Source organism: Fringilla coelebs, assembly GCF_963513975.1.
Source record: "Fringilla coelebs genome assembly, chromosome: 6".
Taxonomy (NCBI): Eukaryota; Metazoa; Chordata; class Aves; order Passeriformes; family Fringillidae; genus Fringilla; species Fringilla coelebs.
In genome coordinates this window covers 12,923,598-12,944,218 of record NC_140034.1, presented here as the reverse complement: position 1 = coordinate 12,944,218, position 20,621 = coordinate 12,923,598, and the positions used below count along the sequence as shown (strand labels likewise).

Below are 20,621 nucleotides of genomic sequence, written 5' to 3'. Positions count from 1 at the left end.
CTAACCAGCCCTGCAGAGAAACAGGGCTGGGGCTCCACATCCTCGCTCAGGCAGCTGTACAGCTTCCGCTGGAGCTTGGCTGGGCTCCAGTTGGCTTGAAGCATGGGCAGAGCAAGCTCTTGTCTGCTTGCAAAACACTGCGCACACCTACCTTCACACAGACCTGACTCTCGCCCAGGAGGTTGAAGAAATGAAGACAACCCACACAGAGCAGCCATTATGGATTCTTGGCTTCTTCAAAACCTGGAGACTCACACTCTAGAGCCAACCCTGGTTTGCCTTCTTAGCAGGCTCCAGGTATTAAATACTTGATCTCAACAAAATAAAATTAATTGCATTTAAATATTTCAGGTCCCCTCTTTTTTTTTTCTTCATTTATTTCACATGTTCTCAATTACAGTAAAACTCATTATTTGATCCAAACTGCTCCAGTATCTCCATGCCTAAGCAAGAATTGTAGATGTACATCTGTCATGCATTTCTATTCTGACTACCTTGGGCCAAGATAGTCTTACCTTCTGCAAGATAATTTGATGACTGCTGACCTGGATTATGGGCCTAATCCAAACTCAAAGCAAACCACTTTCAACAGTAAATTCATGTCATGCCTTTTGTTCATGCAGCAACGTGACCAGACCAGATTTCTAGAGGCTGGGAACTTATTAACCAAGTTTGTGCCCAAGCTCTTTGTTTTTTCCCTGCCTGTAAAATGGTCATATTGCACCTGTGAGCGCTGATTAGGAGAAACCACAAATAAGAACTAGGCTATACAATCATAGGCAAGTTGCAGCATTTTAAAGGATTATTGCTCCACTTCTAAACCACCAAAATTCTATACTTCAGAGAGCAGAGCAATCAGGAAGCACAACACTTTCTCACCCATACAAAGCCTAAATCTTTAGAAATCTACATGTAACGTGATGACCACTATAAGTAAAAAGGTTGGATGCTTTATCCTGGTGCTTTCCAATCAAACCAGATTGCTACACCCCTTTCCAAAAATAATGACTAATGAAATGACTAAGAGGGATGGGTAACTAAAAAGAAGAGGCTGCAGGAATGACACAATACTGTGAAGTATTACTTCTGTCAGGGAACCTGGCACTGTTTGAGTATTTTTTATCCTTTCTTTTTGGGAACACAATGTTAACCCAGCCTGGTCATTTTATTGCATAGGGGAGGGGAGTTCTTCCTCACAGCAGGAACCTCAAGACCATAAAGGAAAAAGTAAAGTAGTCCAATGGAGAAACAAAATGTTAAAGCAAGCCTATGAATTAAAACTTAAAGTTCTAAGGACTCAGAAAGGTGGCAAATGGCAACTGCATCAGAATCTTCTCTTGCTACTTGTGGTACAAAAGATGTGAGAGAAGTGAGACAAGAGCATGGCAATTGCAAAAATGAATGGATTGTGCCAGACTTTCTCTTAATGCCCTTGCCAAAATGCCCTGTTGTCTCCTGAAATACAGCTTAACAGTAGTCAGGGAGCAAGCAGCCTGACCTAATGCTTACTGAATCAATAGCAACTGATCCTCTGGGTAACTTCCATGGACTTCATCTACGTCCTGCCCTGACAGAGTTCATTTATTCCCTCACTATTTGATCATATTTCTTCTTAGAGGGGATCTCCATGGGTTCAATTTCTCTGAACATACAAATCTATTCACAATAATCCTGTTTAGGTTCTTGCACTGCTTGCTTTATCCACAAAACTGTTTGCCTGAGATTAAGCCTCACACATCCCCACTGCAGCCACAGTTCACAGAGAGATGGTGTGGTGGGGGAAGCAGCAAGAAAACCATTTCCACTGTCCTCCTAGTTCATCCCTTGCACTACAAAACTACCCTTGCTATAACAACTTGGATTTCATTGTTTACTGTTTGCTCACTCTTCAAATTAGAAGTGCTCTGGGCTCCTTGGAATGAGAAGTCCCAGCTAAGTACTTGTTGTAGTTGTTGTTATCATTAGGATCATTTACGAATAGAAGTGTCAAGGTAGATTCAGAACAAGTTCTTCTGAGGGCTATATTTCTGCCAGGCATCCATCCATGCTGTTATATAGCATTAAGGTGTGAACAGGGAAAACCATGTACCCAGTCAGAGCTGTGTTTAAGTGGCCTGCCAATTCCAGCTAATCACCAAGTTATTTACTTCCAGTTTATTAGGCCGAAACTGCCACTAGCTGTTGGCAGCCGCTAATATACACATCTCACTTTCCTGGGGTCTCTTCAAGCACTGCTGTAATAAAAAAGCCATTTCTTCTAGTTTCAGATGCAAGAATTAACACACAGAGCACCTCACAAGGCCAAGGCAAATTCTGATCTCAGTTACAAATGTGCAACCCCATTGATTTCCAGGGGCTTAATTTGCAATGGTCTTGAGCTGCTGTACCTGAGAGCACAATTTCATCCACTGTTTTCACAGAGAGGAGTAACAGCAGTACCTCTTATGTATTTGTGAGTATTTTAAACACAGTAGCAGTTGGATAAACATCAATCACTATCAATGGCCCTCAGAGTCATTTACATCACATCCAATAAAACCTTGGACAAGCAATTCATCAAAAATTAGCCTAAATTATTTGCATTCATTTTATATACTTTAGTAGCTTTTTATTATTTTAGTATTTGAGTACCTTAGAAACTTCCACACCTTTATCCTCATAATATGCCTGTCCAAGAGTGAAGAGTTGGAATTCCTTACTGAAGTGGGAGATTTCCCATGGAGAAATTAAAGAACTTTTCCAAGATCACAGGGAAAATTCAAAAAAGTCTTGGATTTAGATTTCCCCAGCCACAGGGAATAGGCCAGGAAATGCAAGAATCTTCGTTTCTTATCAGTGCTTTTCACTGGATAACAATAAAAGCCTACAGTAAATTCTCAAATTCTCTCACAATATTTTTCAACTTGGATTTTCCTATTTTAACCAGATACAGAGTCCTTACATTGGGATCACTGGGGACCCCTAGACAAGAATGCTTTATTTTCTCCCACCTGAACAGAGAACCTGCTGTTGGTCTCCTAGAGCTGTTTTTTCCAAGGAACACTCCCTGTGCGGTGTTTTCCTTTGATTTTAGATGCATGATTAAACCTCACAGCCATGCCTGCAGTTGTGTAAGGCCAACAGAGTATTTGTCCATGCAGAGCAAACAAGAGATTCCTGATGCTAAGCCTGAGGTGTGCACTGAGCTATGAGCACCAGGTGAAGTTCCCAACCCCATCACACCTTCCCACTGCCAGCATTAGGGAGTTCCACAATTTGCCCAGGGCCAGGCACACCTTCATTCAGAGGAAAACCTGCTAAGAAGCAGCCAGAGAAAACCAATACTTACTCATAGCACATGTGTACTTGCTCAAGTGACCACTTCCAGGAACAATAAAATACTGCAGACAAGCCCTGTCCTGCAAAAATTACACACTCACAGCTCATTCTGCAGGCTGAGTTAATTGCAATGAGGAAAGTCACCCTGTTATAAAAGATATCTATAAGAAAAGGGAGATATCTTTTATAAAGATATCTTTTATAAAGATATCTCCCTTTTCCTAAAGATATTTTCTCATACTCCACATAAAGATGTAGGAGCAACCAGACAGGAGACCAGATACAACGAAATTGCCACATATATTGCTGACTGCATGGCCAGCTGTGCTCCCTCTCTTAACTTCAGTCCTGACTCTTCTCCAAAGAAATGATGTTTGCCATGCACTACTCAGTGACCAATAATGATATCAGCTGCATGAGGAACTCACCAGCTTAATTTAGGATAGTCACATTTGCACCAATTCCATTTCCTGCCTATAAGAAAATAAAAGCTAAGAAGAGGGTGCAGAAAGTAAGAGAAGTAAAGACAAAAATTAGATTTTGTTTTTTAGTAACTTGAAATTATGTCCTAATAGTGAGAGAGTTGCCATTTACTTTATTTTGGTCTGATTTCGAGTCATTTTGTTAGCTATATCAGCTGGGAATTGTTGACATCATAGCACAGTCAGGTAGATATAGGTCAGGGAAAATCATCAAGAACAATCTGAATACCCAGGTTTTATACCAGTAAAGTATGGCTACTTTAACTGAAAAAGTCTCACTGCTCAGACCAGTAATGTCTTTAAAAAAAACCCCACAACAACACAAATAGTTATATTTGGAATTAATTGTTTTTATAGTTACACCCCAAATGAACAAACAGCTTGAAAAAAGAGTCTCTTCTCTGTTCTCACCTGGCTGCTGTATGCAGAGCCTCACTGAGGTTCCAGGGGAACAGGAGGCGAAACTGGAAGTCTGCTTCTTTGCTGTAATTTTGACACGACTGCAGTACAAAAGCTGACACAGGCAGAGTTCGGGGGTGCCAGTACCTGTCCTCCATGACTCCTAATCCTTTCTCTGTGCTTTTTATCTTCCATCTCCTCTCCTCGCTCTCTTTCCCTCTCCTGCCATACACACATCCCAGGTCAGCCTGATTTATTGACATCAAGGAAGAGTTATGTTGGTCTTTACATCTTTGTCTGTCCATCTGTGAAATAGTTTTCTTGTCACAGACATTACCTGAATAGCAATTTAACAAACAGGAAAAATGCAAAAGCTATTTCACACACACGCAAAAATCAAAGTGACTAAATCTGTTATGGTTTCTCTCTAGCTCGCAGTAATTCTGGTGAGCATTTTAAAACTACTGGAAATATTTTTAAGAGAGGCTTTAAAAAGAAAGCGCTCCCTGTTTTTTGGAAACACTGACAATCCTACTGCCATTATCAGAATTTCCTGCCCTTGGCCAAAATGTCTCCTCCTCTGTGCACTGGCCACTAACCTCTGCTACACAGTGGCTGGGAGGGGGAACTCCAGCAGCCCAGAGAGCACGAGAGAGCACTGCTTGTGAAAGGGCTGTAAAGCATCTTTGCTAAACTGAAGAGCCCATGCAAAAGGATCCCGTCTGTACCTGCTTTCATCTAAAAAGCTGTTGCGCTTACTGTGTGCAGTGCACATCAAAGTTGCCTGGATGATACAAAAACTGACCTTGTGCCCAGGTCATTTAGTATTTTGCTCCTTTTACTGTCTGCTCTCCACAGATCTGCATGAGCTCAAGCTAGCAAACTCTGAAAAGCATTTGGCCTGGCTTGCCAGAAATGCCTGAGCACCTAGCCAGGCCACCAGTAGCAAAGACACCAGAATCAGCTTTGCTTTGGTTGTGTCAGGTGGTTTTTCAGGGATTGGGTTCACTTCAGAATTAGCACTGCGCACACAATACACTAGAAACTGAACTTACCAGCCCTTGGACTATACACCAACACTACTCCCTGAGTGAAAACTCACAGACAAAGTCCTTCCTGTCATCAATTCACAGTGCTTTCCCCAGAACCAGAGTTTGTCTAGTACTTCTGACAATTTGAGATTAACACTGTCTTGTGTATAGATATTTCACAAGCAGAGAAAACCTACCTGGGATATTTTATTTGCTAACTGTTCACTCTGCTCGTGATAGGTGTGTGACTCTGAACTCTGTTTGGCATCTAACATCTCTCTTCTGATAGATAGCAGTCTCTCAGCAGCTTGCTCTCAGCCAGTGCAGGCAAGGAATGGGCAGCACACGTTCATCAAACTAACATCTGCTTTCAGTTCTCATTTATAGATATGGAATCCTTTCAACTGGACATTAATCTTTCTCTAGAGCAGCAATTAGATACTTGAGACAGATCAGAAGAAATCAAATTAGCCTTATTTATTAAACAAAAAAATCCTAAGGAGTAAATAAAAAGGATGGCAGACTATCCTGTGTGCATCAACATAAAAAGAAAATTAAGATACTGACACACAGGAGTCTAAAAGCTTTCAGGTGATATTTTCAAAGCCTCAATTGTAACCAAATAGCAAAGGGCTCTACTGCAGAATGCCTCATGGATTATTTTAGCAATAAGGTATAATTGAAAGGATTATCATGAATGTAATGTTTCCCTTCCAAAAATTCCAGGAATGCAAAAATTAGTCTCATGTGCACTGCATGACTCATGTTTTTAATGCTGGAGCTTCGTTTTCACTCATGAGGAATTCAAGCTCAGAGAAATGTTACCACAGAAATTCTCATTCGATTGACAAAGGAAAATCTTCTTTTGCTACAGTTAAACAAAGCCTAGAAATTTTATCTTTAGAGAGACTGGCCTGGTTCAAGTGGACATCCTGCACACCAAGAAGAGACGCTGCCATCCCTGAGGGATCAAATGAATTGCCCTGAAGAGCTCAAATTCTACAGATTTGTCTCAAACCAAGCAGAGCAGCTTCCCCTTGCTGGATTTCCCCAGCTTAACAGGACAGATAGCTTTAAGTGATCAGGGTGGGAGACCCTGCCACATTTGCATGGAAACTAGAAGCAAAATATTTGTAAGTCACAAGATGAATGGACTGATCATGGGGAAGATGCACAGCTATCCACCAAGCTCCTGATACTATCCCTCTTTCCTTAATCTGCTTTTTTCCAAAAGTCACTTTTATATTTTATATTTATATTTTACTATATTTCATTAGAGAAAACTAGCACTGCCTGAGCAAAGCAGAGTTCCCACCATCTAGATTACATGTATCAGCAGCATTCCAGGGTTGTCTTTTACAATGGGAGCTAAATGTTAAGCAGATGAGAAGTTTTATGAAAGAATATGTTGGAGAACAGGAAACAGGGTTTTGCCATCCAAAACCAAAATGATCCTCATCTGCTGGTGCCATAGATCATAAAGCTGATCATCTGCTCTCATCCAGAAAGCCCCATCCCACGCTGGGCTGCCTTTGCTGCTGGAGAGCACGAGGGTGGGACAAGCAGGTCTGGAGGAAATGTGATTCTGCTGCACGCCTTAAAAAGCTGTGCTGCTTTATCGCCTTTGTTCTCAGCATCTGTTCAGGGTGTCCATGGGTGGGATGTATGGGAAGGAGGAAGACACTTTTTCCAGTGAACCCATCCAACATCTCCTTCAGTATCCAGAGCCACTCATGCTGATCCTTCAATCTCCCTTCCTCAACTCTACATACACCTGACTAATAACAGCAGAGATACCATCTGGGGTTAGCTCATTACATGTTTATTACTCCTTTGTTTATTTCTTCATAAATATAAACTGTTGCTACCTGTGCAAGTCTGTGCATCTAGCCCAGTTCTGGTGAGCCTTAAAAGCCCCAAATTGAAAATAGCCTAAAGATGTGAGAAATCTCAGCCAGCATCACTGCCAGTTAGCCAAGGTATGGAGAGAGAACCATTGCAACATGCAACATGTAGGGTTGGGTTTATATTTAAGATTTCCTGGCTCGAAGGTACCGTGTTAGCTGGTTAGATGTGGTTATAAATGGAAGCACCTGCTGACATTAATCAAAATAATTTGGAAATGTGGCTACCAATGCAAAATTACGAAAGAGACAGTCATCTTGAAAACTTGAAGTCCAGTTTATGGTTGGCCAGAGCAATTTTGAGCCAGAGAAAATAACCTTTCCTCTGTGTTCTGTGATCTCATGCAAATGGGGATCTGAGGAAGAGAGGGAGAAAGAGACCATGCTTTTTTATTTGATTGGATTTTTCATTTGGTTCAATGCAACTTTAAGAAATATTAATCTGCTCCTTCATTTAATTTCATCTGTACCACTGGCCAAGAGAAATGCACTAATTTATAAGTTGAAGCAAGCCTTGAGATAATGTCACCCACCATTCATCCAAATTTGTCACTAGCATCCCATTAAAGCCATAATTATTTTTTAATTAAAACTAAGGAAGCTGGCATGTGTGTGCCTACTTTATACATCTGTTATGGGTTAAAATAGCTTTTAAAAAATGTTTCTTTAGACCGCAGTCTTTTGTGGCCATGGCCTATGCCAAAGAAAACGCAAACTTGCTTATTTTCTCCATGGGGCGCAACACTGCCTATGTGTGCCTGAACAGATTCGACTGGCCGTGAAAAGAATTCTAAATAAAACACAAACATGGAATTTGGCAACGCCACAGAAGCGAGCTTAAGACTAATTCCAGCATGCGGACGGCTCTCACACAGCAAGTCTGGCTCCACTATAAATGAAACCAGGCTCTGTAAAATCGCCAGTAAAGTTTGAGTTAGGATTTAAAGAGACAGCACTCTTATTCCAAGGTCTAAGGGGGGAAAACACACACGTGCACACACACACACATACCCCAGCTTATTAAGGAAATTCATGCTGGCTCAGTAAGTCTGTACATTGCAAACTGTGTTTATTTTCGGCAGTCATTTCCATTTTAAAAAATGTGAAGTTAAAAAAAAAACACTAAAAAGAACAATTTTACTTTGGACTTGTCTTTTAGAAAAAAAAAAAGTGCTGTAATTATGACTTCAGGGACTCTGGCAGTGACAGCAACGAATGAAGGACCTACCTGATGGAAAAATTGAAATTTTATATATAAAATAAGAAAGAAATATGAATGTCTGGGGCAGAGCAGGGGAAGGGAAAGGTGCAGATGGGCAGAAGCTCCATGGACAGAGTGGCCTGGGACAGAGCATCCTGTTCCCATCAGAGAGCCAGCAAGCAGAATGGTGACTCACTGAGACTTGCTGGGAGGGAGCTATATGCAATACAGCTCCATGCTGCTGTGTAGATGGAGAAATCTAACCCTGGAGCAATGAAATCCCCTGGGAAATACCTCCCCAGCAGTGCCAGCCAGTCCCAGAGAGCAAAGACATCTGTGAAGAAAGAGTGAGGAGAAAGTGAAAAACAGCTTTCGCTCATCTTTACCTATTAAGGAGAATACAAATTTAAGAAATCTCAGTCTATAATCACAAGATACAGCCTGACAAACTTAGACAGAAAGGGCAAGGAGCAAATTATTTAAGCACTGATGGTACTGTCTCCCACACTCTTTCTCTCCCTTACAGCTCTGGATGATACCAGGTCACCGAATTAAAATTACATCTCAAGTGCCCACCTCAAACCCTGACCACTGTGTTTTTTCTCAAAAAGGAAGAGCAAAAGGGGAGATTTGCTGGCTAGAGAACTCTAAATATGGGAAGAGCTCAGACATTTATGAGTGTGCTCAACTGCACTAATGAATGGTGACAGTGGTGATTGAGGCAGGAGCAGGATGGATGCAGCTTTCACAGCACTCTTCACGGAAAATGGGCAGGGAAAGTGTGAAGGAAATTGGGAGGGAGTTTACAGCAATCTCAGTGGATCATTTTACAACTATTCTATGTATCTATTGATAATTATAGTGAAGTGTTTGGTTTCAATAGACTGTGAAGCTTTTAAGAGTCTACCTCAAATTTACAGTGGAAGAATTAGTTCCATTTGAAGGGAAAAAAAATAGAGAAAGATTGGTGTTTTTTGAATTAGGTTTTACAGGAATGTAAAGTTACTCACTAGTCTTGTACTTGCTGTATGTCCACAATGGTCCTGCTCCCTGTTTAATTGACAGTTCACACATTTTTATAAAGGATTTGGATAAATCAGTCCATAAACAGATCCAATTTTTAGACATACTTTACATTATAAGCCTGTCTGTGCCATAATAAGTTAACTTATCCTCTCCCTATTCAACCAGAAGAGATGAAAAAATAACCCAAAACTCTGTTAGAAGATGCAAACTGAAAAAATAATTCCCCTGCAAGCAGAAGGCACTGCTGCTATATCAAGGTCTAAGGAGATTCCATGAATTTTTGGGTTTTACTCTCATCAGTATGGACAGTTTTAAATTATGTGTATTTCCCAACGACGCTCTGACTCTTACTTAAATCTCTGTGCATCCTGGAACCCCACAGACCATGTTCACCACTGGCAGAACGGTATAACAGCACTGAAGTCAGAAAACACCTCACAGGAAGATGCTCAGCCAAGCATCCCTAGGCAGCCCTTAACCCATCCCAATGGACTGTTGGCATGGCACAGCACACCCTGGGAGCTCCACGTTTGTCACGCAGCCGTGGAAGAGATGTAAGGATCAGGTTGAGACCCGTGCCTCACATGAAGTAATCTAGGTCAACACAGGACATGTAAGGAGCCAGCCTGACACACAGGAAGGATGGGATGCTCCTCTCACATTGCCAAGGGGATGTACTGAAAATAATACATTCACAGTTGGCTTCAAATAGCCAGGTGACGTTTAAACAAGAATTAAAGCTGCAGGTATGTTGTGCAAACCAGCTCTTCTCTAACCAGAGGCCCTTTATGTTCGTAGCAAAGGCAGTAATTTAGAAAGCACCATTTCATAGCACAATTCCAGCCACTGTCTCCCCATCTCCTTGCTTGGTGCCTGCATTAACCTCATTCCTGAAGTCCCAGGACCTCTGACTCACACAGCTGAATTCATAAAAAATGCAAGCCTTCCTATGTGGGATTTTTGCCTGCTTCCTTCCAAGTGCAATTTTTAGTGTCTCATTGAACCTGGCTTGCCCAGCCTGTGCCATGGCAAGTTACATTAACTAGAACAGGGGCCCAGAGAAATGGCTTGATTAAAGACAAAAACAAGAGGAAAATAAAGATACCAAAGGCATGTACCATACACAAGCCTACCAGATTTCTGTATGTACTGCAAAAATTCTTGGAAAAAGCCTGTCCAAAAGAAGGCAAACAGCATAAAAAGGTACGTTGCTAACAGTTGCTCAGCTGTTTACTGCTCAGCAGAAAGAAGGACCAACATGTAGAACACAGGAGCACAGTGGGGCACACACGAGATGCATCAGCATGGCTTCTTTGACTCAAATCCCATTCTGAACATAAAGCATCCCATCTGAGCATATAACCCTTCCTTTCATCTATTTTACGAAGCACTCAGAAAACAAAAAAGCAGAGGTCCTCTGAATTAGCTCTGGAGGGACACATGCTAATTTTCTTGCAGTTCTCTGGCCTAAACCTGAGCCACCCCAGCAATAAATGATCCAATTCATCTAAAACAAATAAAATTAAATTAAGCAGTTTCACTACAAAATGTACAACACCTCATTGTACCCTCCACCTTTTCCACTCTGGCTTGTGAACTAAAAAGCAGTTCTCATCACAACTACCTACACCATACACCATAGTTTGCCCTACTTCCTTTGACACTGAGCATTATATTTGTGCACGAGAGGTTTATCTCTGTTCTCACAAACTGAACAGGCCAATTCACTTCCTGGCTCAGGCACACAAACACATCCGCACAAATCTGACAGAAAGCGAGAAGAAAAGTGATGACAAAAAGCTACTGCTGAAGGGGCAGGAGGAAACTCCATCCTGAATATGGCAGGTGAGGCTGTACAAGTGAACTGTTTAGCATATGTTATGTACAAATGAATGGCAATTTGCTGAGAGAAAGAAAGAATAATTGCAAACATTTATGCCTTGTGCACGTGTATTAAAAAAAAAAATCAGCTTTAGGAAGCTGCTGCATTGCCCAACCAAAAGGCAAGGCACCTGACAAGTACTACCCCTAATTTTGTTGCTTTTTAGGTGATTGCTTCCTTCCTTCTCTTCCTGCAGTTGATTTCTTCTCTTTTTAGGAAGTGTTCACCAAGAGGCATTTAACTCTCTGAAAATGGGTGGGAAAACAGCAGCAGCAGGGAAGAGGCTGGTCCCATCCTGCAAACCATCCCTGGCAGTTACTCTGCTGCAGAAACATGAAAGCCATTCCCGTCCCTTTGCTGAGCACGGACACACATCATGCTACAACTTCAAAAAAAGGTCTGCTCCTCCTTCAGTCAACCAAGGTGTTTCTGGACATAATGGCTGCTGAGAGCCATGATGTGCCCAGACTTTTCCTACTGTGCCTAATTAAAGCAGTCTTCATTTATGCTGGTGTCTTGTGGAAAGTACTGCCATGCAAAAAGAGGACCCTAATTTGTTTGGGTCTTCTGTCAGAGCAGCATAAACCATGTCATCAGTGGTGCCTCTTTGTAACCAAGCTACTCTCTCCCTTCAAAACTACCAATACTCCCAAGTGTTTAACGAATCAAGGGGGGGAAAAATGGGGTTTGTACCAATGGGAACAGCAAGACACAACAAGGCACAAGAAAGAAGGCCTGCAATGAAAAGAAAAAGAACTGCTCAATGAGATAGAACAGAAATGTCCTTCCCTGGCTTTTCCATAAGCTCCCTTTTTGCCCCATCTCCCACCTGACCACCAAAGCCTGTTTATGCTTTAACAAATATAGATCTGTTGCTATGTGCTCCCTTGGTCCTTACCTATATTCTGAAGTCACTCTCCTAATTCAGCTATCACTCAGCAAACTCCAAAAGGACAAAAATTCATTCATTCCAATAAACAAATGATAAAATCACCTTCATCCATCTTGTTCCTATATTTTTAAATTTAATTGTGGCCAGAGAATTGCTGGCTGGGAGTTACCCTTCCCCCACTCTCACATGCACCCTTTAAAAATGCAAAATCTAGCCCTCTATTTCAATATTTCTGATGTCAGTGACCGGTGTCGGCTCTCCCCATACAGTAACTGCTTTAAAGCGCTGCATACAGCACTGCATTAAAAATTAATTACACATGCTATTTTATTGATAGTGCATAATGTAATGAGCACCAGCTGTGCTAAACATCCAAACTCCTTTTTAAGACAGCTATAAAAAAAGAAAGAAACTGCACTTCCAAATGCTTCTCCTGTCAGAGGAGAAAAACAGCAACATCTTGGATGGATTTGAAACAGGATTCTTTGATTTAGCTCTCCATTTGGAGCGTTTGAAGAGTTCAGACTCTCGGGCTCAGTGTAGTGGTATGCAATGGAGTTAACTCTCTCAATGTTGGAACCATTGTCCTTACTGCAGGCAACGTTGCCTTGAACCTTTTCCTACCAAGACTACCAGATTCAGTTCCACCCATTAATATTGCAATTAAGGGCTTTTCTTTTTTGCTGGGATGTCTGGAAATGGCAAGCATCCGCTTTAAAGAACCTTTAAATATCACTATTGCTCCTGCTGGTTCTTAACTTGACATAATTAGGACTTACAAAGTTATAGTGATCAGCCATCTGTCTAGAACAAAGCCACAGCCATGCTCACAGTGCCAGCGACCCTGCCCCATGCAGCACCCTCGCTTTAGTCACCTCTCTGCAATTTTAAGGTCTCTTTGCTGCCTCTTGGCAAACACACTATTCAGTCAAAAAAACAGTCTGTGTTAAATCCACTTTTTTTGAGTTTGGATCTGATTTTAATATCTGGTGAGACAGGGAGCTGCCTAGACAGCAGGTCACATATGATTTTAATACTTGGATAGGTGAATGAACACAGAGATTGATAGATAGGTGTAAAGATGGATGCGTGCACTCAGACTGATGCATTACTCTTTTTAGTGTATACATGTCTCACACATCCCTGCACTCTGTAAGAACTGTCCACAAAGTCAATTCTACTATAGCATGCATTAAATATTTCACTAAAATAAATAAATACACATGACTCATAGGGACATCTCTCCTGAATGTTAGCCAGTATTTTATGCAAACCTCTTATTTATGTAGCAAAATGAAAAGATACATTTACAAAGGCTCTCAGGGAAACTATAGATCTTTGTCTGTCCTCTGACACTTATACCAAATTCCTCTTTCTCCTCTCAAAAAAAAGCACCAGTGCTGAAGAGAAATCAATTTTTTTGCATCTTTTTTTTTCTTTTTTTTTCTTTTTTGAAATTCCACTCAGCAAAAAATGAAGAGTAAGAGTATCAGCCATTGTCCTGGGACATGATGAGTTAGAAGGTTTTTGCTGGATGAGTTTGTATTCTCTGCTCTGATTACTGTTTTGTTTTCCATTGATCCTCCTGTGTTAATAAAACCCAGGCTGGAGTGAACAAAAGCTTGCTTCTTGTTCAAGTAAGAAACGTGCCGAGTGCATACCATATCATTAACATAAAAGTTTTTGAAATAATACTTCTTTCTAGACAGACTGTATTAATTGCATCAAGCTTTTTACAGCAGGGTGGTCTAATCTAGCTCTTCCCATTGGCTGACTCCAGTTATAAAACCAACATAAAATGAATGTGGTGATATAATAGATGGAGAAAAAAGTATTCTTTTAAAACCTATGATTTAGTTACAGGGACTGCTTTTATCTTTACTGTCACCTTAACCTCTGCCAAGAAAACACCAGACTAGTTAAATGAAGCAGTAAGTAGAATTTCAGTAGCCAAGTAAATTGATATTAACTTTACAAGATGACTGTGATTTTCAGAATGTCCTAATGACTAACACAGCTGATTCCTTGAATTAGCAGGAGCTTGTTCCTCTCTTCCAAGATATGGCCCCATGCCTTCCTCTATTTTAGACCTTAAATTTCACAGCCCTGTCCATTAATCACTGCTGTCCATGCCCACTTGCTGTTTTTATACATGCAACTAAGCATCATAATTGCTTTCCACCTCCTTCCATCAGCCTACATGTGGGAAGGAAGCAGTTTCACTGGTTAGATGAATATATGTGTATTGGACAGATTTAATTATCTTTACAGGGGTATATAAAAACCTCATTTGTAGGCCCTGGTCCAAAGAATTTGGACCAGGTATATATGTGAATGCAGGCACAGGGGATTAATTATTCTCTGTGCCATTACAATCCCCTTTGTCTTACACTGATTACGATCCTCTTCCTGGGGCTTTTGCACCACAGTATCTTCAAGGCAGGGACTTTTTTTTTCTTTGGAGAACACACTGTAAAGTGCCATGCACTTCTGTGCTGAGATTTTCAATGCTCATTTCTCGTTAACTTTAATGGGAAATGGGCATCCAAATCTCTTAGGCAGCTTTGACAATTTAAGCCTTAATGTACAATATTAATAAATCAGCATCATAAAAAGAGCCTTATGAAGATGTATTGTGAAAAAATAGCCCCACAAAAAGCAATGCAGTGTATGTGTGCATGCACACAGACATATACTTTTCTTTACATAATTATGTCTCTCAACAATCATTTGCATGTCTCTGTTATGCAAAAAAAACTGTGCGTGTTTTACAGTTACTCTGAGCAGTTGCAATTCATTGAAATGAAATAAAAAGCAGGCTCAAAAAAGCACCCTAATCTGGCAAGGGGTAAAGCAAAATTAATGCTTTGCCCATCTATATTTTAGATCCAAGCTACATAACCCTGTGAATTTCATTACTCTATTCCAACTTCCAATTAAATAGGCACTAAAAAAATTTGAACAGGAGAACCCACTTCAACTGACAAAAGCTTTATTTTATTTATATATAAATAAATAAATAGACTGAAACCAAAAGAGATTGAAACCAATGGTAGAGATTTTTTTTTTAATCTCATGGAAAAACATGGACCTTTACTTGCAAATTCCTCATCCTGGGGTGCCTTGAACACAAAGAATTGAATGAAGACAGAGAGGACCACGATCAGCACTGGCTGAGCAGCACAGTGGACATCCAAGCAGACCTCCCAGCACCATTTGCTGTGACTGAAACTATCAGCAGCACGTTTTCTAAAGGTCACTAACAACTCTGGATGAGGCAGCATGACTTCCTCTGTGCATGACTGAACACTACTCAGCACCCCAGACAATCACTCTTATCTAGGTCGGAGATTTCCAAATGCAGTTTTCACACATGTGTACCCCAAATCCCACCAGCAGCCAGACACTTGGATTCTCCAGCACAAACTGCTGTGAGGGACTCTTGAGGGCCTAGTTTGTGAGTGCCCAGCAAAGATTTTGGAGTACCTGCAACTTCAAGCCATCAGAGTCACAGTCTGCTTGAGAGCTGCATGGAAAATCTCCAGGTCCTGAATTAAATAAATGCTGAAAAACAGGAAAGGTAAGAAATGATGAAGGATGATGGGAGGCGGGAACTGCTGATGGCTTTTGTTCAAAGAAGTAACCAATTCCTCAGAAGCAAGAACAGGGCTGACAGAATAAAAGGCTAATCAAGTCAGAGAGACAAGCTGATCTCTAAAGCTGGAGCAAGTGACTGTTGTAAATGTCTATATTTAAAAAAAGGCACAATGCAGGGATTGTCGCTAGATTATTAATCAACACAAAGAACTCACTTTTCTATCATTTCCACAAAACATTTTGGGTGACAGAAAGAACCCACAACCCTTGCCTAGGCTCACGTACAGTGAATACTGTGGGATCTAGGAAAGGGTTAAGTAGACATAATCTCCTTTTTCAAGGGAAGAAAATACTTCTTTCAAGCAGACCTTGACCAACTACTGTCATAAACATGTAGCATGCACTTTGATAAAACCTATTCTCTAAGAGTGGCAGACTGCAGCAGTAATTACAGGAAGCCATGATAACAGGTCTCCCTCTCCACAGAGCTGGCATCGCTCTCCCAGCAAACAGGCAATTCCAAAGACTCACAGCACACAACTCCAAAGTGAGAACTCCAAGTACACAAGGTACAAAAGCCTCACTTTCCCCACATTCTTTAATAAGCTATTCCTTCCTTCCTTTTCTATTTTTAGGTGTACTTGTTTCCATTCCCACTAGCTGCTGGAATCGGGAGCAAGAGGGAACTGGGGTATCCAATTCAGCGTTACAACTACGTGCCTCCCGAAGGCATGCACGTGCATACTACAGCAGAGAAGACAGAGAAGACAGCAAAACATGAGACCAGTTCCAGTTTGGTTTACTGGTTCCTGGGAGGAGAGAAGTCAGGGAAGCTTTCTGACTTTCTGATCCAACGCTCACCATTTGCAAGAGCCTGTCTTGACACCCATCTCAGGCCAGTTGGTCAGTCTGCTTCTGATGAAGCAGAATTTCATTAAACATCATCCTCTGCCATACTGCATGCAGCAGCTTGGACAGAAAATGTAAGCAGACCCTGGATTTACTGATGGCACCTCACCACACAGCGCATTGCTACAAACACAGAACCTGTGCACCAGTGCAAGCAGATGGGTGCAGGCTGAGCATCTTCCAGGCAGCAAGGGAGCCTTCTCTGTGTGCCCTGAGCTTCACCCAGGACCTACACAGCACCCTGCAGAGTGCTCTTAGTCTCCTCCTGAGAACGTTTTATCTTTCAAGACCCAGGGTTTCCAAGATACAAATTTAAATTTCTTGCAAAACTTTATATCTCACTTTATTACATCAATGAGAGATGTACAGGAACGTTCTCATGAGATACAGCATACTGTAGCCAAGCGGTAGCAGTGCTTGTGGAAGGAAAAAGCTAGCACAACAAAGTTTTGCCAGCTTCAGGGGAGCAATGAGGAGCCATTCCCAAAGGCTTTACTCCTGATAGTCATTGCTGTCTCTCTGAATCCTTTGGTCCTCATGTTTTACTTATTCAGCATCATTTAGGGAACTCCTTATTAAAACTACATGCACATTATCATGAATGAGGGCTGTGGGACTTGGCCCACAGTGAGAGTCCATAAAAATTTGTGGATTTTGCCACATCTGTATTTTCTTTTAAACCCGCCCCATTTTCACCTCACCAGCCCAGAGTTCATCATAGAGTGAGTCTTGCAACTGATCCATGCTCAGAAACACCCACTGATTTCAAAGAGATCACTGGGTCTGAAATGATGGGGTCTGGTGACAATATGTCCCTGTTCTCTTTGGCTAGCTTGGTGTGCCTTCATTTTCACTTTCCCCTCCTTGTGGTGATAAAAGTCAGGCATCCAAAAGGAATAAAGGAAAAGAAAAACTGATGGGATAAGAGGCCAGGGATGCATGGTGAGTTACCAAGGAGCATTTTCTCAAAGCAAGGGAGAAAACAGCATGGAGCACATACATCCTGCGTGCACATGGATGCGGAGGAGAGCCTTTAATATGAATGACTGAGGAGGAAGGGCAAAAAAGAAGGAAATAAAAATACCTCAGATGTAAAATGCTATCCAATTAAGCTTAAAATAAACAGCCTAGAGAGATGAAATCTTGATACTGGGGTATCACATTCTGCAAGGAGTCTCAGACATTTGTTCACAACATGGCACAAACGGCCCAGCATTGGCCGCAGGTGACAACTGAGGGTGGGCAGGCAGGAGAGGAGGGATGAGGAAATGGAGGAAGTCGCGTGCCCTTTCCCACTCCCCATCCTCTTCCAGGGTGGAGAGGGAAGGAGGAAGAGAAGTGGGGTGGGGAGGGCAGGTTAGGGCATTTTCTCTGCCTTCCCCATGCGACCCAGCAAAGGCAGCTCTCCCACAGCAAAGACGACATCACTTGGCAGCACTACTGACCTTCAGATAGCAACAAAAAAAAAGTATTTCTATTACCTGACAACTGACAATGACATCCAAATGTGCCTGACGTCTCAGTCTGAATCTCAGTCTGAGTCCCGCCAACTGAGACTGCACGTGCACCACAGCAGGGCAGGCTAAGGCAGGGCGGGAGGGAGGCCAGTGCGCGGAGAGGTGACGTGATCACGGATGTGTGAGGGTGGGAGGAGGCAGCTATGGGAGCCCCCGGCAGGTTTGCAGGCCTGGACGGCCCTGGAGAAAAAACAATAGAAAAAACTGTCAGTCGGATCTAAGTTTGAAGGGACAGAGGAGGCATCAAACAAGCGAAGTGGGGGCCGGCTGCCTAACGCTCAACACGCTTGCTCTGAACCCCTCTCTGGGTCCGGCTGAGGCCGGCGGGCTCACGTGGGGTGGGGGAAGAATAAGAAGAGACCTGGAGGACCTGCGTGGGCATGCGTGGGCATGGAGCAGGGTGAAGGTGGGGGATGGCCAGCCCTGGAACGGAGCGGAGCCGGAGGCGGCGGACGTCGCCACCAGCGCTTGCTCAGGGACCAAATCAAAAGGGGGATAATTGGTTTATGGCTGTGTTAATGCACTGAGCCGACACAAAACTGGGCAGGCTTTCTGCCGAGCCACTGCTGAGGCGGGCTCCACACATCAGCCCGGACAAAGTGCAGTGACTTAGAGCTCAAATGGCTTCAGTGAGGTGCCAGGAGCCGGGCTCCCAGAAGGAAGCCTTGGCGGCCATGTGCCGCCTTCCCGCTTGAGCTGCGGCCGGTTGTGCATTTTGCATGCCCCGATTATGCAGGCTGATTCCCTACTGAGCCTGCGAGGAAGGGAGCAACCTTTTTCCTGGTAGCTAAAAGATGATATTGTAACCTACAACCTTATTATTTATTTTTAACCCCTCTAGGAATCACCTGCCATTTAAAAGCTGTATTTAAGAGTTTTCTCCTGCTCCACTGGAAGTGCTTGCTCCTCCTGGCACTAGTCCAAACTGAACTCTGTGACTTTGAAAAACTAAGATACAAGTCTTAAATATCAACGTACACCTGCACAAATAGAGACACATGCACACACAGAACCATGTAGGAGTCACGTTTTTGGCTGGCACAAATTAGCAGACTTTAAAGGGAAGCTGAGTGAACAGCACCACTTTCCATCCACTGGGAATCCCAAGCCCTCCATTTCAAACTATTCCTGCCACTAAGTTATTAACTAAAGGGTATATACTAATCAAGGCCAGTTTCTACATGAAGAAATGTGGTGGAGTAGTCGCCATTAAAATGTTGGCATTTACGAACAGTTACCGCACAGTGGTAGATCAGAAACCACAGTTTCCCCCTGTATTTAGATCAGGAAATATGTGTGCTAATTGTGGGGTACCTTCTGGCAAATGCTTTCTTTCTAAATAGTGGCATCTCTAGCATGAGTGTGCACCTTGCAGATAGATGCAAACACCATGGCAGCAAGAAGAAATATTTATCTGTGTTCCCTCCAACCCTAGAAAAAACATTTCCTAAAGGAACCTACACTGTGGCAGCAAGGAATAATATTTATCCATGACCCTTAACATGCAAAATTTTCCAAGGGGGTCTCTTCACCTTGAGAGTCCCTATTCAGAAACCAGGCCTGCATGTTGATCTGACAGCTACACATGTGAGGCAAATGGGGATACTTCATCCTTGGCACAGCATCCAGCACTCCAGTCTGCAAGGACTGCATTTGATTTTGGCGTTTATCTTAAATGGCTAAGAGACCACCAGTGCAAAACATTTGTGTGAAGCTTTTGCCAAAACCACAAGTGAAGAGTCTAAATTCCCTGTGTAAATACTTGAGCTTCAAGCATCGAGGATAAAATTTGTGCTGCTTTGTGAGGACTGGTTTTAAATAGAAGCCATCTCTGTGGCTTGTGGGACAAGGAAGGACTTTTTTTTTTTTATTTTGGGATCTCTGTTTGACTTTCGCAACTCTTTGATCTCTCTGGAAGTACTATGCAAGCAGGTATGATAACTGCTATCCAGATCCTACCTACATTGCATTTCTGGCAGGACAGTGTGCTGTGCATGTGGAATCTGATGTTGGACCTGGATTCTATGTGTGTAGGCACCACTCTACTGCCACTGTAACAGATATTAATAATGTTTGATTTTTATTATAAGAATAGTACAGATTCCCTCCAATGACTTAAAAATTGTATCCTATATTCCTAATATAATAAAAATAGCTAGGCTGTGTTGAGCTGCCTGGGCACTTGTCCTTGCTTGGAAATTCATCAGCTTGAAATGGGGATTTAGAGTCGAACTACAGGGCAGCTACATCTCAAGTTACACTGAGACGTGTCTGCATTTTCACCATGACTAAGGGTAGAGGTCTTGCCATCTCTTGGCCTTCTATACATCATGATGCCTTACTATGGGTTTTGAAGGAGATAATCACACAGAGAAATTACATGAAGTCCAGCAAATGCATCAACTGACTCCACTGCACAGGGCTTTAATGTGGAGGTCCATGGACCCTGGCACACAGCACTAC

General features: G+C 42.3%; 1 protein-coding gene across 4 annotated transcripts in view; it reads right to left on the bottom strand.

The window, feature by feature from the left end:
- BCL11B (BCL11 transcription factor B) overlaps positions 1–20,621 on the bottom strand; it is a gene marked incomplete at both ends in the record, with an annotated part of 90,971 nt that overhangs the window by 30,506 nt on the left and 39,844 nt on the right. For 2 of the 4 annotated variants that reach the window (XM_084207155.1, XM_084207156.1), the window contains one exon: positions 18,123–18,338. The exons of the other annotated variants lie outside the window; for them this stretch is intronic. In XM_084207155.1, coding sequence (XP_084063281.1) covers positions 18,123–18,338 — 216 coding nt within the window. The remainder of the gene's footprint in view (positions 1–18,122; positions 18,339–20,621) is intronic. 4 annotated transcript variants of the gene reach the window in all.